The sequence below is a fragment of the Oryx dammah genome, unplaced genomic scaffold (assembly GCF_014754425.2).
Source record: "Oryx dammah isolate SB20612 unplaced genomic scaffold, SCBI_Odam_1.1 HiC_scaffold_20, whole genome shotgun sequence".
Classification (NCBI taxonomy): domain Eukaryota; kingdom Metazoa; phylum Chordata; class Mammalia; order Artiodactyla; family Bovidae; genus Oryx; species Oryx dammah.
Genome location: NW_024070204.1, coordinates 7894339 through 7915874, shown reverse-complemented (window position 1 = coordinate 7915874; position 21536 = coordinate 7894339). Strand labels below are relative to the sequence as shown.

The 21536-nt window shown below is 40.8% G+C and overlaps 1 protein-coding gene across 1 annotated transcript in view; it reads left to right on the top strand.

Moving 5' to 3' along the window:
- The window catches only part of SEMA5A (semaphorin 5A), a 548310-nt gene that overhangs the window by 254172 nt on the left and 272602 nt on the right, over positions 1-21536 (top strand). Inside the window, exon 5 of the mRNA XM_040262502.1 lies at positions 10839-10884. Within this exon, the coding sequence (XP_040118436.1) occupies positions 10839-10884 (46 nt within the window). The remainder of the gene's footprint in view (positions 1-10838; positions 10885-21536) is intronic.

Genomic DNA, 21536 nt, shown 5'->3' with positions numbered 1-21536 from the left:
TGGTGGAGTGTGGATTTCATCCTGTAAACCTGTGTTTCCAACTTTGGCAGTCAGTAGGGTGGTCTGAGAAAGCTCTCAAGAATGCTGATAGCCAGAACTCTCCTCAGAACATTTGAATTAGACTTTCTCAAAGTATGGGCTTCCCTGGTGGCTCAGAGGTTAAAGGGTCTGTCTGCAATGTGGGAGACCTGGGTGAGGTTGGAATTTTGATCTAATCAAGCTTCTGGTAATCCTCTGGCCTGGCAGACTTGGCAAACCTCTGCTAAAGACAGTAGGAGCTCAGGAGATTTCTAAAGCTGCATATTTATAAGTTCATATTTGTAGTAGAAAGATTCTTCTACTATACTGTGTGCAGAATGCACTAGAGTTTGAAGGTACAGACAGCAGTTGGGGGATCTGGGTCAAGTGACAGTAGAGAGAATTGAAACTTAGGCAGTGATAGTGAAAATGGAGATAAGTCAGCTTTGAGACATCTTTGGGTTGATGGTGATTGATGGCCAATCGAGATAGGTGGCTGAGAACAAGGATCAAAGATAAGATTTGGGACTGTGGTTTGAAACTGTGGCTTGTTGTAATGCCATCAGCTGGAATTGAGCATTTGAGAAATGAATTAGAGTTCTTCTATTATGAGAGAAACATGAAAAAGATCTCAGGTTTTACTAACTCTGAGATAACCCAGAAAAGTAGTATATATAGAGATAATTTGCAGAGTCAATATTCCTAGGAAAGCATAGGTTAAAGGAATCATAAAATAATACAGTTGGTAGTTTTTCAAGGAAAAATGATCTCTATTAATTGAAAAATGGAAAGGAACAAATTAAATACCCAATGGACCAGAAAAGCAGAAGTCATGAGTTAAATTTAGAGCAGTAAATCATGATCTGTAATCTTCAAAGCACTTAGAAATTTGCACATAATGTTTAGAACATAATAAAGTTTAAATTGGGCTTACCTGGTGGCTCCATAGGTAAAGAATCCACCAGCAGTGTGGGAGACCTGAGTTCGATTCCTGGATTGGGAAGATCCCCTGGAGGAAGGCGTGAGAGCCCACTCCAGTATTCTTTCCTGGAGAATCCTCATGGACAGAGGAGCCTGGTGGGCTATGATCCATGGGGTCGCAAAGAGTCAGACATGACTGAGCGACCAGGAACAAAATTCAAACTACTAATATTTTGTTGACAGTAATGATTAATAACTTTGTCCCTAAATATGCTTATGGGAAGAAGATTTTCCTGATTTCATATCTCTGGAATTTACTAACCACTAAAAATCCATCTCTGTTATTTGATTCTACTTGCAAAATAGTAAGAGGTTTCCATCTACTTGTGTGCCTTTTAATATTGATATTTAAATATATAAGAGTACTATTAATGTGGTTTAATTTTGGTTTTGATGTATTCTTTGGAATTTTTTTTATAGTAATCAAGACTTTCAATGGGTTTGAAATGGATTTTTTTTTTAGGATAGGTAATGAGATAAACTAGTATAATTTTGGGAGAGTGAGTACTAGACACATATGGTATTATAATAATATAATAATAGTAATAAAATCAGAATTACTTATAATATGCTATAGCCAAAAGTACATGTATTTATTATTTTTCAAAGAGTGTTGGAAAAATTCTGACTGAAGAGGTAGCTCATAATATGTCGGTATTATACATTTGTCACCACACTGCAAAATATATTAGCAAAGTGAAAAACAGTCAGTATTCAAAAACTGTGATCTAAATGTGATCCCACTATTTATAAATTGGTAATATTAAAGCAGAATTAAACTCCCAAAAACTTATGAGAATAGTACATTGAAAAGATATTTTTGGAGTGGTTAAAGTAACAGAAGATAAAAGCTCCTGAAATTTGTTTAGAATCAATCAGCATAATGAAAATCTTAGGAATAGCAATTATAGATAGGTTGGTGAACTAAGTGAGCTGGTTACATGCTGAAATTAAATCTTCATATTCTTAAAATTTTGATGCGATTGAAATATTAAATATTTAAATGTAGATAATTAAAATAATTTTATGAAAACATTTTGTGCTTTAAGAGATATAGTTACTACTTTTCTTTAGCTACAAAGTCACACATTTATTATATTTTAATCTTTAATCTGTCTCTGCAACTATAAATCCAGGTGTCAGGTAAGAAGTCACAGTGTCAGCCTCTGTGCCAGTGGAATATTGACAACAGTTAGGATGGAATCGTTCACTAATGGGAAATCACAGAACAGGTGAAGCCGACTCAGGTACAGGTGAGACTAGCTTCACTCTCAGATTTACCCAAATGGTCCCAGTTTATGTGCAATGGGTATTTTGTTTTCAGATTGTTTCATCATCAGTAGTGATCTAAACTTTAATAAACAACAAACATGGGGGCGCTAGTGGTAAAGAACCAGCCAGCCAATGCCGAAGACATAAGAGATGCCAGCTCGATCCCTGGGTCGAGATCTTCTGGAGGAGGGCATAGCGGCTCACTCCAGTCTTCTTGCCTGGAGAATCCAATGGACAAAGGAGCCTGGTGGGCTTCAGTCCATGGGGTCACACAGAGTAGGACACGACTGAAATGACTTAGCGCACACGCATGTACGTTTCTATCACTGTTGTTTAAACCATTTTTTCATAGATTTCCTTGCTTTTCTGTAAGTAAATCAAGATTTGCTTGATTTTCTTAGTGCAAAGTAATTTCTTAATTATTCAATCTTCTGCTCCTCCGTTATAAGCAAGCCTCTAACCTAAATGTTCAAAAAGAACCTGAAATTATTTCCTTTGATTTTATAACTATATTCATCGGAGACCGATTGAGTTATTCTAAGCGAATGTCGTTTTAAAACACCTGTGTCTTTCATAATTAATGGAGGTCAGAGTTAAGTTTTATGGTGTCTCTAGATAAAATGAATCATTTAGTTAATATGCTCATGAAGGCTCAACCTTTTCTTTAATGCTGGCTGGATTTTATTGCTTTACATGAAGACACAAATGAACTTCGTCTATTAAGGCCCTGGCTGCTCCCTCAGAGAATATATTGTTGTGCTTAGTGATTTGTTTCTAATAGGCCACTGGGGTATGTGATGGGAGGTGAGGATGAGTTATTCATTCCTATAATCAGTCAGAAAGAAATACACTCTGGTCAAGAGGGAGACCATACACTCAGACAGTTAGTGGGGGAAGGATGGAGGAGCTTAAGAACTGTCAGTTTGTGTCTGTCAAATTCACTGGCTTTGTGATTTGAATTATTCAGTTTACTGGATCTATGTATTCCTCATCTATCACTCTTAAAAGTAATACAGTTATTACATTTGAATGTGCATGTCAAATTTTATTCCATATGTTTGATAAAGAGTAAGTTCAAACCAAGGGAAGAAAATCTCATAGTTTTATTGGCTATGGCCATAAAATTGAACCTTTACAGCCTTGTTAAACCCTTGCTTTGTACTTCTGTAATGAGAGGTGGGACATGGCAGTAGAGACCAGCTCCCCTAAGCTATGTAACTAAAATGCTCTTAGAATTTAATCTCGTAACCTCCTGCAGCACTGCCTTCTCCCTGCAGAATGACGATATTCCTCATTACTACCTATTTACATCGAGGGGTGTTAGGAAGATTAATGAGGCCACTTAAATGCTTTGGGTTGCTCCAAGCACTGCCCGAATAGAGAATCTGACCTTATGTGAAACATTTGGTTAGTATTCCCTGCTGGCTGGGAGCCAGAAACATTATTCCTTCTTGCTGGAAAGGTTGGTAGCCTTTCTCTTGAACCTCACACATGTTGTTTTCCCTTCTCTGTGTGCTCTCAGTTGTGAGATAAAGTGATGGCCTCTTCCATAAAGCCCCTGGAGAGCAGCCTCTTGCAGGGAACCATAGATCTTACTTTAGTGCCTGAGTGACCCAACATCTGGGAGTATCCATTTTTATATTCCCTTTAGAAGATTTTCTTTCTTTTTGTAACCTTTAACTTCATAGGTCATTCACCTGAACTGTGATGGATCAAGCTGTCATAGGAGATTTCTGGTCCCTCATGTTGCTAGCTGTACTGGAATTTTTCCAACAGCAAAAAAACACACTTGGAATTATACTTGGAACCAAATAGTTTGATGAAAGTGTTTTGAGAATGGTAGAATCCACACTATGTTTTTGTCAGAGTCAGGTTCCAGGGAGGTGATTAGGGAATTCCACACATTTTTTCATGTATATTTCATCTTTTATTATTTTTTTAAAAAATTGTTGAAACTCATGATAGATAAAGTGAATACTAAAATGTATAATACTATGTATTTCTAATATGGAAAGGTCTAGTAAGGCATTAAATTGTCCATGGGTTTGTGTAGACATCGTCATGTATTAAACAGATATTTGAAAACATTTGCCAACTCTTTCTCACAAAAATCAAACAAGTTGAAAAAAAAAGGTAACAAAAATGTAACCAGCCAACCAACACAAAAAGAGACCATAATTAGACTTTGAGGCTATTTGAAATTATAGATAATTCTGATAATGCCAAATTAAAAATGTTCAAATCAACTTAGTCAACTGACTTTATGATTAACAGGTATTACATATAAGTAAACTATTGAATACATTTTCTTACCTCTTTTGTATGCTGAAATTTCATTTAAGATTGTTGAAGTATGGTACTCAGTTGCAGACAATAAAAATACACCTGAAAAGTGTTAGGAATTTATTGAACTATGTCATAATAACAATTATTTCATTAGATGGTCATATGATTATCCACCTCTGTTGCTCATGTTTTATCTCTAAAAAAGGTCACAATCTTCTAGGAATCTGTGTTAAGCATATTGACAGATTGTATAGTTTTGCTCTCTCATTTCAGAAAGGATGGAACTGGGGCACTCTTAAGTATGTTTAGGCAGTTTCAGGAATAATTCATGTGAAATTAAGAGGGAGAAGAGGCACCATGTAATGAGTCAGACCTGTGGGATTAACATTTTCTCTTAATGGGGAGACATATGTCCCAGGCAAATCACAGTCCCAGAGGTGAAACTCATTTACCTACAACTGAAAGCTTGTCATGAGTAGTGCCAAGACTTGAATTATCTCAGAAACATTTGTAAATGCTCCTGTGGATGAACAATGATGACATGAAATAACTGTTCTGTAAGAATGATTCTTCTGTATGTGCGTGTTTGCTGTCAGTTAAATTGGAAAGCGGACACTGCATGACTGATTGGTGAGGCCGTTTGGCACAAAGGTGTTCAGTTCAGTTCAGTTCAGTCGCTCAGTCGTGTCCAACTCTTTGCGAACCCATGAATTGCCACACGCCAGGCCTCCCTGTCTATCAACAGCCCCTGGAGTTCACCCAAACTCACGTCCATCGAGTCGGTGATACCATCCAGCCATCTCATCCTCTGTCGTCCCCTTCTCCTCCTGCCCGCATTCCCTCCCAGCATCGGAGACTTTTCCAATGAGTCAACTCTTTGCATCAGGTGGCCAAAGTACTGGAGTTTCACCTTTAGCATCAGTCCTTCCAAAGAACACCCAGAACTGATCTCCTTTAGAATGGACTGATTGGATTTCCTTGCAGTCCAAGGGACTCTCAAGAGTCTTTTCCAACACCACTGTTCAAAAGCATCAATTCTTTGGTGCTCAGCTTTCTTCACAGTCCAACTCTCACATCCATACATGACCACAGGAAAAACCATAGCCCTGACTAGACGGACCTTTGTTGGCAAAGTAATGTCCCTGCTTTTGAATATGCTATCTAGGTTGGTCATAACTTTCCTTCCAAGGAGTAAGCATCTTTTAATTTCATGGCTGAAGTCACCATCTGCAGTGATTTTGGAGCCCCCCAAAATAAAGTCTGACACTATTTTCACTGTTTCCCCATCTATTTCCCATGAAGTGATGGGACCAGATACCATGATCTTCGTTTTTTGAATGTTGAGTTTTAAGCCAACGTTTTCACTCTCCTCTTTCACTTTCATCAAGAGGCTTTTTAGTTCCTCTTCACTTTCTGCCCTAAGGGTGGTGTCATCTGCATATCTGAGGTTGCTGATATTTCTCCCAGCAATCTTGATTACAGCTTGTGCTTCCTCCAGCCCAGTGTTTCTCATGATGTACTCTGCATAGAAGTTAAATAAGCAGGGTGAGAATATACAGCCTTGACGTACTCCTTTTCCTATTTGGAAACAGTCTGTTGTTCCCTGTCCGCATATAGGTTTCTCAAGAGGCAGGTCAGGTGGTCTGGTATTCCCATCTCTCTCAGAATTTTCCACAGTTTATTGTGATCCACACAGTCAAAGGCTTTGGCATAGTTAATAAAGCAGAAATAGATGTTTTTCTGGAGGGACAGCAAAGTGAGGAGACCTTTTTATAATCACAGGTGTTTCTCTGAATCCTAATAACCTTGGATAAACCACACTGTGCCCCTTACTTTGCAGAAATGTCCAGAAAAAAATTGAGGGGTTATATATTCTCTAATGACAACCTAGCTCCATAATTCTTGGACTTTATGATTTTTTTTTTAGGTCAGAACTTGAGAATGGGTTAAAAAAAAATTGCTACCTTGCATCTTGTAACCCAGAAAATATCAAAGGAAAAGTTCAAATTTTTGGTGCTTTAATTCATTAAGGTTTGAGACATGGTGATACTAATGATGGTGATGGTATCTCATAATTACTGAGCTGTCTTTCTTAGTAAGCCTGCCCCTCTTCTCTGTCCTGTCTTTTCACCTGTGCCATACTTGATTACTGATGAGATGCTTGTGAGGGCAACATAGTTGTCAGTTATCTCGGAAAGGAAGAGTAAATGGTTGAAATCCACTGGTAAGCCCCTTAAACACTGTTGAGACCTGCAGCAGATGTGGCCAGTGAGCTGGATTTGACTGCAGAGATGTGGACTGAGAGTGTACCAGGCTTGTCATTGTCAATCAGTGTCTTCCTACCTTGGTGCATTTGAGCTGCTATGATGAAACAGCACAGACTGGGTAGCTTATAAATAACAGATTTATGTCTCACAGTTCTGGGGGTTGGCAGTCCAAGATCAGTATACCAGCCTTGCGGGATCTTCTAAGGGTCCTCTTCTAGTTTGCAGACAGCTGACTTTTCACTGTGTCCTCACATGGTGGAAGGGGGAAGGAGCTCTCTGGAGCCTCTTTGGTCAGGGCACTAATCCCATCCATGAAGGCCCCACCCTCATGACCAAATCACCCCACCACTTAGTACCATCCCCTTTGAGGGTTGGATTTCAACGTATGAATTTTGGAGACACAAACATTCAGACCATAACATTTCCCCCATGAACAACACCTGAAACGGCACTCGGGGTTTTCAGAGAGAGTGCTCACACCTCCTTCAACTCTCACCACAAGGAGAAAGATGACTTTGAACTTTACCTTCCAGTTTTCCTATTCATAGCTCTACAGAGCATCATGGACACTACCACCCTCTTTCCTCAATGGTATGAAGCCTTCCAGCTCTTCCTTAGTGTATGAGAACTGCCTTTCTAGAAAGTTCTCAGAGATAATACTGTAGTGTGGGTGTTCATCCTTGTATGTGTTTATGTGTGTGGGACAGGGGAGGAAAAAGAAAGAAACAAAGAGAGAGAGAAAGAGGTGACCTTGCAATATCATCAAAGCTCTCAAGTAATTTATTGAGGAAGAATACAAATGGCTTCTTTATTGGGAACATTTGCAGGAAAACAAAAATTTTTTCTTAAAAGAGCCAGTGAGCTTGAAAGAGTGTGACCACTGGGTCCCAGAACCATGACCAGATAAACAACGTTGTCATCTTTTCCAAAAGCCCAGTGCTGCCACCACCATCCCCCCCGACAACAATCCCATCACCTGAACACAGAGATAATCACACCTGCTTATGCCTGAAACCTACCTTTGCTGGAAGGCAGAAATGCTCTTTCCTTCTCCGTCAGTTCAGTTCAGTTCAGTCGCTCAGTCGTGTCTGACTCTTTGCTACCCCATGAATTGCAGCACGCCAGGCCTCCCTATCCATCACCAACTCCCGGAGTTCACTCAGACTCACGTCCATCCAGTCAGCGATGCCATCCAGCCATCTCATCCTCTGTCGTCCCCTTCTCCTCCTGCCCCCAATCCCTCCCAGCATCAGAGTCTTTTCCAATGAGTCAACTCTTCGCATGAGGTGGCCAAAGTACTGGAGTTTCAGCTTTAGTATGATTGGAGAAAATGATGAGAATTTCAACATGTCTGGAAATGTTAATAATTTCCGTAAACTACCTAGAAGTAGTTACTGGTAATTAAGTGCTGGTCAGACACCATTCTGTTTCCCTTTGATTTAAACCTCAAAGCAATGTCAGCAAGTAGATGGGACCATTATCTCCGCTTTATAGATGAAAAGTTGGAAGCATAGTATGCCCAGCTTCCCTCCCCATGTAGTTTGGTGACAGAACTTTGGCCTTTGCACAAATATCCTCAGCAAAACTGCATCCTGTAGTGGAGGGGCAGTGACTTCTGGCAACTTCCTGCATCCAGAAAGCCCGTGATGAAGTCAGCCTGCGGGTAGGGAACCATGGTGCTTATAAGAGGCTGTGAGTGCATCATGGCCAGTAATTGCCTCTGGTGCCTCTTGAAAGCCCCTCATCTGAAAGGTTTATCTCTGGGTAGGTAAGAAAGTGAAAGTAAAGTCAGTAACTCATGTCCATCTCTTTGGGACCACATAGACTGTAGCCTACCAGGCTCCTCCATCCATGGGATTTTCCAGGCAAGAGTACTGGAGTGGGTTGCCATTTCCTTCTCCAGGGAATCTTCCTGACCCAGGGATTGAACCTGGGTCTCCCAGATTGCAGGCAGATGCTTTACCATCTGAAACACCAAGGAAGCCCTGGGTAGGTATAAATTTCTAATTTCTCCTAGAGGCACTGTTTCACATCAGGTGAGATCTTGGCAGCTCTTTGTATACTAGCCAGACTTCAGTGGTGCTTCCCTTGGCAGCCTGACTACACTCCTCCGTACCTGTACTGAACTCATCTTCCTTCCCTTGCAGGAAGATGTTTTCTGTTGGAGATCTTGCCTGTCCATGGTGCTGGACTACATAGAAGTAGTCCAGCTTCCACATTCCCTCTTCAAAGGCATCCTCAGTTCTGTGAAGTAATAGCGTTAGTCATTCAGTTGTATCCAACTCTTTGCAATCCCATGAACTGTAGTCCACCAGGATCCTCTCTCCATGGAATTCTCCAGGCATGAATACTGGAGTGGGTTGCCATTCCCTTCTCCAGAGGATCTTCCTGACCCAGGGACTAAACCCAGGTCTCCTGCATTGCAGGCAGATTCCTTACCAGCCGAGCTACCAGGGAAGTCCTCTGTAGAGAGCTATGATTTGACTGTAAGAAAAGAGATGGGGAGTGTTCCCTCAACGGCTCTGTGGTGGAGGTGCCATGTATCATGCACTTTATTGAGCTGGCCAAAATGGAAAAACCTGAATAAATGTTTTGGCCGCCTCCATATTTCAGGGGCTGAATTGGAGGCACAGAATGGGCATAGTGAGCAAGCCGTTGTAGTGGTAGGAGAAGCGACTTTCAGAGTGCAGGGTGGCGCCTTTCCCGTGGAGGGGCACACACTGTGAGAAGCCTGAGTGCCCTGGGGGCAAGGGCTGGCCCGCCTGAGACCACCCGGAAAGTGAACTAAGTCCCCCTCTTTCTCCAGCAGTGTCCACCTGCATGTTTCTGAAGCTGGAGCCATCCCTGTTGTTTGTGCCTGCCATCTGCATCCCCACCATAGGGATGTTTCCTGGTTCTCTCAGGGCTGTGCCCATGGCCTGTTGTGGCTGCCCCTTGTCACCTCTTTGGGACAGCATGCTCACTTCGGACATCTGTCCCCCTCCACAAAAGTGTGAAAATCATTTACATTTGTTTCTTGCTGGTGTTGGGAGAATTGGTATTCTCTTAGTATTCTCTTACCTTGGGCCGTCCCATTATAACAGTATCGCAGCTTCTCGGAGAACCCCTCCCTACACGCATGCGTTCTTGAGGTCTGCTCTCCACTCTGTCAATTTCTCCCTGCCACCACTGTTTACTCCTGGGCTGACTTTCCCGTCCATCCGTCCCTGGGGTGCTGCTTCTGCTGCCCCAGCTTCTCATCTGCATGATGTTAAGATGTTCTTTCATGACTTAAGTTGGAGACCAATCCATTGTTTCTAAATGCTACAGCAATATGATCCAAAGCCTCATGTGGCCATATCTACATTTTCCCCCATGCTCTGCTGATCTCTCTTGCATATTTCATTGTTCTTCGCTCTTTATTGTTGAAAGCTGATCATTTCCTTTTCTCTGATTCCCCGTTTCATGCTTAGGCAACCAGAGCTGACCCTTTCAAACCCTTGATAGCAGATAGACAAGCTTATGCTTCTGAAGTTATCATACACAGAATCCATCCAGCGAGGTAGAGAGCTATAATACTCAGACCATTGGTGAATTCAAAACCTGGATGTATTTTAATCATAAAACATGGTGAATACAGGTGACCTATCAGGATGAAGACTCACGAAGAGTGGTTTTGTATAGTCTTGCTGAACTTAAACTTAGTTTCAGAATTGAATACCCACGTCCTTTCGTCTGAATGGAATTCCATGAATTCAGAGAGCTAGTTAGTAGTTTAGACTTACCTTAGTTCCCACCTCCTTATTCCTTAGCTTTCTCGCCAATCTCAAATGTGTGTTTCTGTTGACTTCCTAAATGTCTCATTGAAATCTGAGTTCCAAGGAAAACTGTGTTACACACAGTCTTAGCAGGAGATTGCTTTGGAAACCAAAAATCGCTGTTGTTGGTTTTTCCCTTGTTCTCATATTTTTTTTATGAACTGTAAGTTTTTTAGATCTATTAAAAATGAAACTGTTCTCTTTTTGTATTTTGTAGAAACTACCTCTTCAGGTTACAGCTGGAGGATTTGTCTCTGATCCAGGTAGGTGCAATTTATTTCTCTCGAGGTTTTGTTTCCCATCCTAATTAGCTCTGTGTTTAAGGGGGTGAAGACAGATGTACGTGAAGGTATAAATCAAGTCAGAGGAGGTGTTCCTTTCCTCAGAAGGTCAGGCCACAGAACTCTTGGCTGACCTATTAGATAGGAGTCCTCTCACCTGCTTTAATTCCCAACCAGCCCTCTTCCTTCTGAGCAGCCTCTTTTCCTTTCATGGAATCATCCTGACTTACTGTATATCAAATGAGAGCTAATTCAATAGATGTTTCCTCAAAGTTAGGGAGTGACCTTTCGTCCCTAGTTAATCATTGATTATTCAGTTTGATTCATCCAGCCATCATATTATCAAAATCAACTCCCTTAGAAAAACATCTCTGTTTCTTCTTTATTATTTGCAATTAAAAAATATAACTATATGGCTTAAAACCACATATGATGAAGAATTAGTGATGATAGATAAAAATGCAGTTTACCTACTTTCCTTTTTTTTTTTTTTTTTTGTGGTTTGGAGGAGGAACCTGAGATGCTTAAGCCTGAACAGTGTATATTTTAGGGGAAGATCTGAATCACAAAGACCCTTTCAGTCTTTAGCAGAGTCTCTTGGAGAAGGACAGGCTTGTGGCATAAATATCTCCTCTGCCAAGATTCTGGAACTCCCCGTGAAGCACAGAATCCTTGGGCTGTATATAGTTGGCAAAAATTCTTTAACCACCCTCACGTACTAGAGTTCTAAGAAGTGATTGGCAAGAAGTTCGTGTTATTTTCTTCTCTTTGTGATGCTGGTATTTGTGAACATTCAGGAAACTTTAGAGTTAGGATTTAATATGAAATTGAAGTTTTATTTACCTGTACCTTAACATAAGCCAACCCCCACAAGAATACTAATACCGGTAAACACTTTGAAGACCCATAGAGCTGGGTTTGTTATCTCGTTTCATAACTCCCAGCAACTGTGGGCTTTCTCATCTGGAGAATAGCCACAAAACAATACCCACTGTCATTGCTGAAATTAAATAAAGTAGTGTATGCACAAGGGGTAAGGCATAGTCATTTTGTAACAAATGTTAATTGCTATTGTTTTTTGAAAGTGATGACAATAAATAATAACTTCTTAAATCATTTCATCACAGTGGACAATGAATCATCTCTCTACTGCAATTTGATGTATAACTAAAATCTTTGAGTTGATCATTAATGAAATTATGAATGTATTAATAAGAAATCAGAATGATCAGCAGTTGAACCAAAATAGTATTTGATTTTAAATCGTCTTTTATAAAATATGTACATTATTCAATAAATAGGGTTATTCTAATTTTGATTCTCATGATATATTATTTGGCATCTTGTATGTGTTGAAAAAGTGAAATGTGTCGATCTGTGTGTTTACAGATATATATGTTTCCATATATATATTTGTTGATTTCCTAGTTTCCTGGCACCCTTGGCTAAGAAGGTCTAGAAGTATTGCCATTCCACTAGCAATGAACACACTGAACAGTATCTAGTACTCGGTTTCTAAATATAATTATCCATTAAGAAGAGACAGGGCTTCTTAGAGAAGTAACTGATTGTAGAGTTTTGGCTGAGAAAGTCCCAGATAAGCCTGGAAGACTTTGTTGTTTCAGAAATTAAATGATTATTCAAAGAATGATGAGAGCAGGTCAAAAGGATCTAAGAGCCAGGTTGATGTAGACTCATTGAAGAAATCTGGGACAGTTTGATTATTAAAATAATGATAGAATCAGGTTATAACACATTGAATTAACTAAGAATCCATGAGTAAATACTAACATAAAAATACACGAATGAGTAAACAAATGAGACAAAGAGAATGCTTTGCCTTATTCTAAAATACCAACTAAGAAATAGTGAATGAGTGATTTAATTAGGAAATTATCATTTGGCAATGATCACATGAAAAACTTGATTCAGGGAAAATGATCAATGGATGCTCAATTTATGAGAGAGAGTTTGATGATGACCACGGTATCTATATAGTCTCAAAGTCTTTACCTATAGAATGCTTATTAACTATGAGAGGAAAACTTGTGACTTGATCCTGAAGAAGCCTGGTCACTACTCTGATAACCAACGAGTGAAGGTGCTTTCCCTAGTAATGGGACAAAGAGTTAGTATAAGCTTCCTGATTAGATGCACTGAAAAGGCCACAGCAAGATTTCCATATTACAGTCAAAAATTATAACCAGTTTCATCATGAGGAACCATCACACAAACCACACATGAAGTCCATTCTACAGAATACTGATCTCTACTCTTCAAAAGTCACCATCACCAAAGGCACAACGAGTAAGAAGAGCTCTGCCATCCTAAAGAGAAAAAATACATATGTCACGCAAAAGAAACACTTGATTGAAATTGCTTCTTGGAGCAGGAAATAAGTTTTTTCTTACTATAAAGGACAGTACTGGGACAACTGGTGAAATGTTAATGTCTGGGTAGAAGATAGTAGGAATGTATTAATAGTAATGTCCTGACTTTGATAACTGTAATGTGGTTATGAAGGAGAATGTCTTTGTTCTTTGGACAAACCTTCTGAGGTAAGTAAGGGTGAAGTTTCATTTCTGAAACTTATTCTGATTTAAAAAATTACCGTATGTGTATGTGTATTACATTATTGTTGCTTAGACACTAAGTTGTGTCCAACTCTTCTGCCACCCTATGGACTGAAGTCTGCCAAGTTCCTCTGCCCGTGAGATTCTCCAGGCAAGACTACTGGAGTGGGTTGCCATTTCCTCCTCCACGGGAATCTTCCCGACCCAGGAATTGAACCCATGTCTCCTGCATTGGCAGGCAGATTCTCTACCACTGAGTTGCCACAGAAGCACAGATATAGTGTATATACATATATGTGTTTATGTCTGTATATGTTCACACACACATACATGCATGTAGAGAAAAAGAATCATAAAACAAATGTGATAAAATACCAGTGGGTAAGCTCTAGAAATCTCGGCGAAGGATTTATGAGAGTCCTTTGGGCATTTCTTACCAAAACAATCCAGATAATTTTGAAAGAAATAATGCAAAAAATAAGGAGACGCGTTTGTCGCTACTGTGTGTATGATGTTATTTTAGGGACAAGGGAACTAACTGTACTTTCCCCATTGTTGCTTCTCATTGTCATGACTGACTTTTGGTAGAAATCAGGTTGAGGTCATTGATGAAATAAGCGTTCTTATAGAGAGAGGTTTGGAAAATTCATCAGCATCACCACCTGGCAAGAGAGAGCATGGTCTGCTGACACAGGTCCAGAAGGAAGGCAGGGACTTCTTTGGTGGAAGCTTTGACAACACAGCCCTCATCACAGATGTCAGACATGGCATTGTGATCAGTACACACAGTGCGACCCTCCTCTGCCACGTTTTGTGGGTGTATATGGTGCTCAGCTTACTGCAGCTTGGAGACTTCTCTCTGGAAATTCTTCACACAGACTTTTTTTCTTACACATCTGCAGTTAAGTTGTCCTTTTGATTCCTATGAATATTTTATTTCAACTTAAATGACTATTTTGAAGGGTAACAGTGGGCTTCCCTTGTTGGCTCAGTGGTAGAGAATCCGCCTGCCAATGCAGGAGACATGGGTTAGATCCCTGGGTTGAAAGATCCTCTGGAGAAGGAAATGACAACTCACTCCAGTTTCTTGCCTGGAGAATCCCATGGACAGAGGAGCCAGGTGGGTTACAGTCCATGGGCTTGCAAAGAGTTGGAGATAACTGAGCGACTAAAAAACAACAAGGGTAACAAAAAAGACTTGGCATGCTGATGAAGAAAGAGCTGTAGTGCCCAGCAGAGACATAATGTGATCCTCATGGACAGTTTAAGGAACTGAACTGAACTGAACTGAAGGTTATCTGATGGTCACATTGAAACAAGTAATATGAAGCATTATTTTTAATTGAGGTGTAGTTGTAGAATATATGTCAAGTGAACAACATATTGAATCAAAACTCATAATTTTTAAAGGTTATATTCCATTTATAGTTATTATAAAATGTTGAATATATTACCTGTGTTGTACAATATATCTTTGTAGCTTATTTATTTTAAACATAGTAGTTGGTACCTCTTAATCCCCTTGAGGGGAAATTATTTTTAATAATATATTTTACTTAACTCATTATATCCCAAATATTAACATTTGAACATGCAGTGATTACAAAAAAAATAATAAGCTACATTTCTTGATTTTAATTGTATTAAGTCTTCAAAATCTGGTATGTGTTCCACTCCTAGAGAATATATGGATTTGCAATAGCCAACATTCAAGAGTGGAAAAGCTCTTTCCGCCCAGCTGGACTGTGCCCTTTGGGATCACGAGAAGCAGTAGCATTTGTGACTTCCATGCCTTCATTTTTGTTGTAGAAATAGTATTTCCTCCAGGGACCACCTGGATTAATTGAATATTTTAGGCTATAAGTTTTATCCTTTCCTCTCTCTTCATAGATAGAAAATAATTGCTTAAACGTGAGAAAATGATGGAACAGAGCCCAGAAAGGAAAAGCAATTAGCAAAAACAGTGGAGAGAATCAAGGCTGAGAATCAGTGACATTCATTAACACTAGACAAAGCTTCATTTGATCTGTCCCCTCCCTGCCTGACAGGAGGGTCCACTTCCAGTTGGCAGATGTCTTGGGATGCTTCCTTGGGTCTTGGAATGACAAGTTGCTCAAAACTTCCCAGATGGGGGGCCACTTCCCAACTCTCAGCATCTACTCAGGTCCTCTTTCTCTTGAACAATTTTAATCCCATTCTCTTCTCGATCTAGAAGATGCCAACACCTCTTTGTAACCCACCTTGAGTCTATTTGGGCTGATGCTCCTGGAATGTGTTTCATAACCTCAGCTTTTATTCTTGATGATTTCCTCTTGTCTCAGATTGAAATTATCTCTGTGTTCTGTGGAGCATTTGATTTCTTTGTGTCTTCAGGATTCTATGAAAATCGATCATTGTATGTAGTCATCTGGCAGGTGATAGACTGGAGACAAATGTCTGTGAAAGTCTGCATCCCTTGATACTTAATAATATATTCACTCTGCAACTTGTTAAGACTTTATCATTAGTGGGGCATGGGTGAACTTCATATTTTTGTCCTTAAATTCAAGAGAAGGAAAGTAATGACATCCAGGGACTAGAGAAGTGAAGAATGCCTGCTGAAAGTCATGCTGAAATGCACATGTGCACGCTCCCACCCTACAGGAAAATTCTAGGACAGTATAATTAATTCCTGACTCTGACCCATTCCTTTCTTTTTACGTGCTGGCCACCTGGCTGCTCCATCTTACTCTGCACTCTTCTTCTTCCCCAGATTCTTCTGCTTAAACACTGTTTTCAGATCAGTAATGAGAAAGCAGACATTGAACAAGGTTCCTTTCTTGAATTTCTATCTCGTGATTTTCACAGAGTTCCAGAGCCTCCCCCTGAATTCCTGATCCCTGAATTCAATGCGCTTATGCGTGTTCTGCAGCCAGCAGTTTCCAGCCCTCCCCACGCCCCCCCCCACCACAGGAGCACTGTGAACACCCTAGTGCATCCGCCCATCTCCCCTTCCCCACATCAGGGCGGTCCACACACAATGACTCGCTGGTCCCAGCACAGTGACGTGACAATCCGAACGTCCATTGTTTAATGAGGGCTCCAGCTCTTGTTCCTGCCCAAGGGGTGAGGGATGGGTTGAAGATGCAATGCTGGTACATTCACAGAAATCAGAGCCTGTTATCCAACCACCATGGTTGGGCTTCGTGGTTCAGCTTGTGGAAATGTGTGGAAATCCACAAGTGAGAAAAATGGACTTTTGTGAAGTGGCTTTAGGATGAGAGAATGAACTGTGAGGTTAGGTTGCCTGATAAGCCTGATCCTGACCGTGATCTGGAACTGGCATCAGCAGAACCCTGAATCAGAGTTCTTTCCCCCCTTTTCTCCCTAACAAAGTCAGGACAGCACTAGTGGAGTTTCTAAAGCAGCCAAAATTTGAGCAAGGATTGGGTTGGGGCTCAACTGCTATTACTCCCAGTGAACATTATCTGTCTGAGGTAAATCTCTTAGCATCACTGCAAAAATATTCACCTATAAATATGCCATGAGCTAGAATGGCTCTATCTGGAATATTTGTTGTGATTTTCAAATATGCATACCTTAAAGTATCAAAGTGAAAGACCCAGAGGAAACAAAACCTGTTTTTCATCAATGACCAGAGAATCAGATATTCATGTGACATCATTTATAAGGCATCTTCCTGCCAGCAGCCTGTGATAAATCTCCTTGCAGCTCACCGTGTGCTGAAATGTAGCCTTCACATCTTGGAAACCAGTCATTTTTAGGCACAGGGATGGAGGGCATGGAATTTCCCATCAGGCATCTCTCCTACTTCTTGTCATAATAACAGGTCCAACTCTTCAGCATCACTTTTTATTTCTTGCTTTGATCACAGCAGTTATTTTCTAAGAAAAAAGCTTTCTGGAAAATGTAAAAACACAGCTGGCCTCAAGAAGAATTGACAGCGTTTACCCATCTGGGGTTGTGCCTGGGATGGCCCGAGGTAGACGTGCATTGAGCAACCTCCTACGAACACTGAGAGACCGCAGCTCGTTTAACCTTGATATCTTCCTAACGTACTTTGGGGAAATAGCTCAAAATCCATTTTTGTATTGCTTTGTTACCGAGGGAAAGGAATTCACAGCCTGTTTCTCACTCACAACTGCTGGAATAAGCAGAAAAAATTGAAATCTGTGCTCCAATTTGCCATCTGCCTCGCTCTGGTTTCTAAATTGAAAACTGTTAAGTTTCTGACGACCTGGTCAATATTGGCAGAGAATTCGCTCCAAAGTTAAGGTAAATGTTAACTTTGTTTCTTGTATATTTAGGTTTGGGGAATTGCATTTCAACTCTAGTCAATTTCTAAGCCAGCATTTCTCAATTAGGGGCAGTTTTACCTGCTGGGAACATCAGGTTGTCACCAGTGGAGGGGAAAGTGATAGTGGCATCTAGTGGGTTAAGACCAGAGATGCTGCTAAACTTTCTGCAGTGCACAGGACAGCCCCTTGCTGCTCAGCCAATAATTCTCTGGCTCTAACTGCTAATAGCACGAAAGTTGAGAAACCCTAGGTTAAGTGATCACTGCCTTGGCTTCGGTGTGTTTTGAGGAAGCCACTTTTCAAGTCTGCAATGTCAGCATTATTGGATTAAATCTAGAAGATCAATGCTTGGGAATGTTCCTCTTTAGAGTCTTTCATATATTTAACCAAACACATGCATGAGCCCTTAGTGGCATTTCTAAAGAAGCTACTGGGGTTCTTGAGTTTAAATTGCTTCCTTTTATTAATAATGAAATTAAATTTAAAAACAAATTGAGTCCATTTATAATATCAAAACCGTCTCTGATGGGTCATAACAATTTGATACAACTTCCCTCTGTTGGAATTCTTCTGTATAATTTAAAGAATGATGTTTTAATTAATAATTTAGAATAACTATTCAAGTAAGATATTCACATTGATTAATGTTTTCAGTCTTGTCTTATATTTATATTGTATAAGAGAAGACTGGTCTCCTGTGTGGTCCTTAAGAATCGTGATTCTAAATTTTCTTTCTTTTCTGCCTTTTGTAAAATATGTTCTTGAGATCATACTGTTGTAGAAGTGACTGGGATTTTAGAGATTAAAGAGCTTAGAGATCTTTATGATAAATTTTGAGGGCTCTGAAAATGAAGGCTTGCCGATAGTGGTTAGGGTTTTATGGGAACATGGCCATGCCCATTTATTTGCATTTTCCAGCTCATGATTATCCTTAATAAATCTTATTGACACACAAACACACCCACTCCTTTGGATGTTTTCTATGGCTGCTAGATCAACTGGGTTGACCAGTTGTATCAGATACCGCCTAGGCTACAAAGTTAAAGTATTCATTGAAGAAGTTTGTCACCTGTTACGGTACCTCACAGGTGGTACAGATGAAGATCTCTGTTAAATGCTTCCTGAATGGGTGAGTGAACACAGTATGATGTGCTGTAGTTCTTTGTTTCTGCTTTTTTTTTTTTTTTTCCCCCGGACATTGTGTAGTTGATGTGTTTATTTTGACTCCTTGGCCAATAATTTTCATGGTCCTCCCTAGGCTGTGACCCATAGGTTGGCAACCCAGTGTCTCCATTTGGCCCCAGATTCTTGTCTCTTCCTTCCACTCCCTTGGTAAATGTTACGCATCAAGAGCTGTTTTATCTACCCATTTGTCCAAACACTTTACTCTCTTTTTCTCATAAGTTCCTGGAGGATTTAAAGTTTCTGGTGTATATTTTGTATAAAGTGAAATGAAAGTCCCTGAGTTGTGTCTGACTGTCTGTGACCCCATGGGATTCTCTAGAATACTGGAGTGGGTAGCCTTTACCTTCTCTAGGAATCTTCCCAACCCAGGGATCAAACCGAGGTCTTTCGCATTGCAGGCGGATTCTTTACCAGTCGATGAGGACTAAGATTTCACTAGTTTCACAGAAAAGAGTCACATTGAGTTCATTCTCTTAACAAACAGCCCTTCACTCCTAGCGTATAAGCACATATCAGAAGTTTCTTACTTACATGATGACTGTCCAGAGCAGCAGCTGTGGGGACTCTGTTCTCTGCTGCCATCCAGGAGCCCAGGGGGTTCTGCTTGTGGTGCCTCCAGGGCAGCATGGAAGAAAGGGTGGAGGATGGAGCAGAGAAGATCTGCATGGCCCATGCCAGGAAGTGGCATGCCCCGTTATGCCCAGTGGCCACTGGGTCACACAGCCTCAACCAACTGCAAAGAGGCTGGGATTATAATTTGTCCTTGTACCCAGAAAGAAGCCAAAAACTGCGACCTTCACACATCGCCAGGCATTAGCATTTTCTCTCAGAAGGTGCTAGGAAAACAAGATTAGCGCCTAGGGCTGTGCTTCACAGATTGTTGTCTGCCCTGCCCCCGACCATTCCAGCCATTCTGATTTTCTACTGTACACATAGATTTATCCATGCCACCAACATTTCTGTAAGTAACAAAGCAGGGATATGTTGAACCAACCACTTAACCTCTTCAGACCTCAATTTTCTTGACAGTGCATTTGGAGAGGAGAGCTGGGGAGAAGAGTAGGCTGGATCGTCCCTGCAGTCCCTTTCAGCATTAAAATCTTAACGTGTGCCGTCCTGGTGCTGACTCTTCCTTCTGTCACTGCTTAAATGACTCCTGGATTCCTCCTTCTTTAAGGAAAACTTGCCCTGTAATGGGAAACCTGGCACTGTTCTTATTCGATGTAACTTTAATGACTTAATGTCATGAGTTAATGAGGATATCCATAGCAGCAGGAATAGCAGACTGTGTTTTCTGTGCCCTTCCTCTGTACTCAGCTCTTCACATGCATCATCAGCTCAGTTTTGTTTTCCCAGTAGCACTAAGGTGTAGTAGGTATTATTTTCAGTATTTTGCAGAGGGAGAGTTGAATCTTGGAGAGTTTATGTGATTTAGCTAGGATGACTCAGCTGGTATATACCAGAACTACCATTTGGATCTGGGTACATTGGGCTCCAGGCTTCCGAGGTAGCTCAGTAGATAAAGAACCCATCAGCAGTTCAAGAGTTGTAGGGAACATGGGTTCAATCCCTGGGTCAGGAAGATCCTCTGGAGGAGGGCATGGCCATCCACTCCAGTATTTTTGCCTGGAGAATTCCAGGGACAGAGGAGCCTGGTGGGCTACAGTCCATGGGGTCCCAGAGTTGGACACAGTGAAATGACTGAGCATGCATGCATTCACACTGGGTCCCAGATGACAGTCTCTTAATCACTAAGACACTATTGTACTCATTACAATGTGAGTAATGTTGTACCACCTGTGGTTGACCACTGGCCTACAGTAGACATAATTGTTCATTTATAGTTATAATTTTTACGTGGATTTAAGCCGAGTTCCCTGAAAGTCTGACACAAGGATCCATATGCCTGTGCTTTACTGAAGTTATGTTCTCAGTATGTGGAGGGATGAGGTATATGGCAGATAAAGAAACAAGACAAGCCTTTGCTCTCAGCTGGGGTCCAGCATCAGCCTGATTCCAGGGGAATTCCAAAGTATGGATGCAATCTCAGTAGGTCCCCTTTGAAGCAAGGATTTGATGATTTATGCAACTGCCACCTTGTCCTTCAGTCTTTAGCAACAGGTTTTTTAGTTGGATGGGGGTGGTGGGGATGGTTTTGAATCTCCTGGCAGAGTGGCTCTCATCAGCCAAAAGCAGTTCTCCAGAGATGGGGGCAGCCTGAGTCCAAAGCTGTCAACACTGCCAGCAGCCAGAGGAAGGTTCTCTGGCCTGTGAGGAGAGCTGGATGGGGTGCCAGAGCACTCAGTGTAGAATGCATCACTCGGTATTTTATGTATCTCACTTGAGCTTCTGATGTTCTAGACCCTGACTATACCGACGCTGGTCTCCATCACCGAGGAAGCAAATTTTTTTTATATCCCTGAAAAAAATGATGTACATACTTGATTATTGAATGCATTCTGTTGTGTTGTACATGCCATTATTTTTAATAATTCTCATATCCACTTCCAAATTTATGTTTCACTTGCAGCCTCAAAAACTAAATTGAAGATGCATGAATATTTTTCTTAGTCATGTG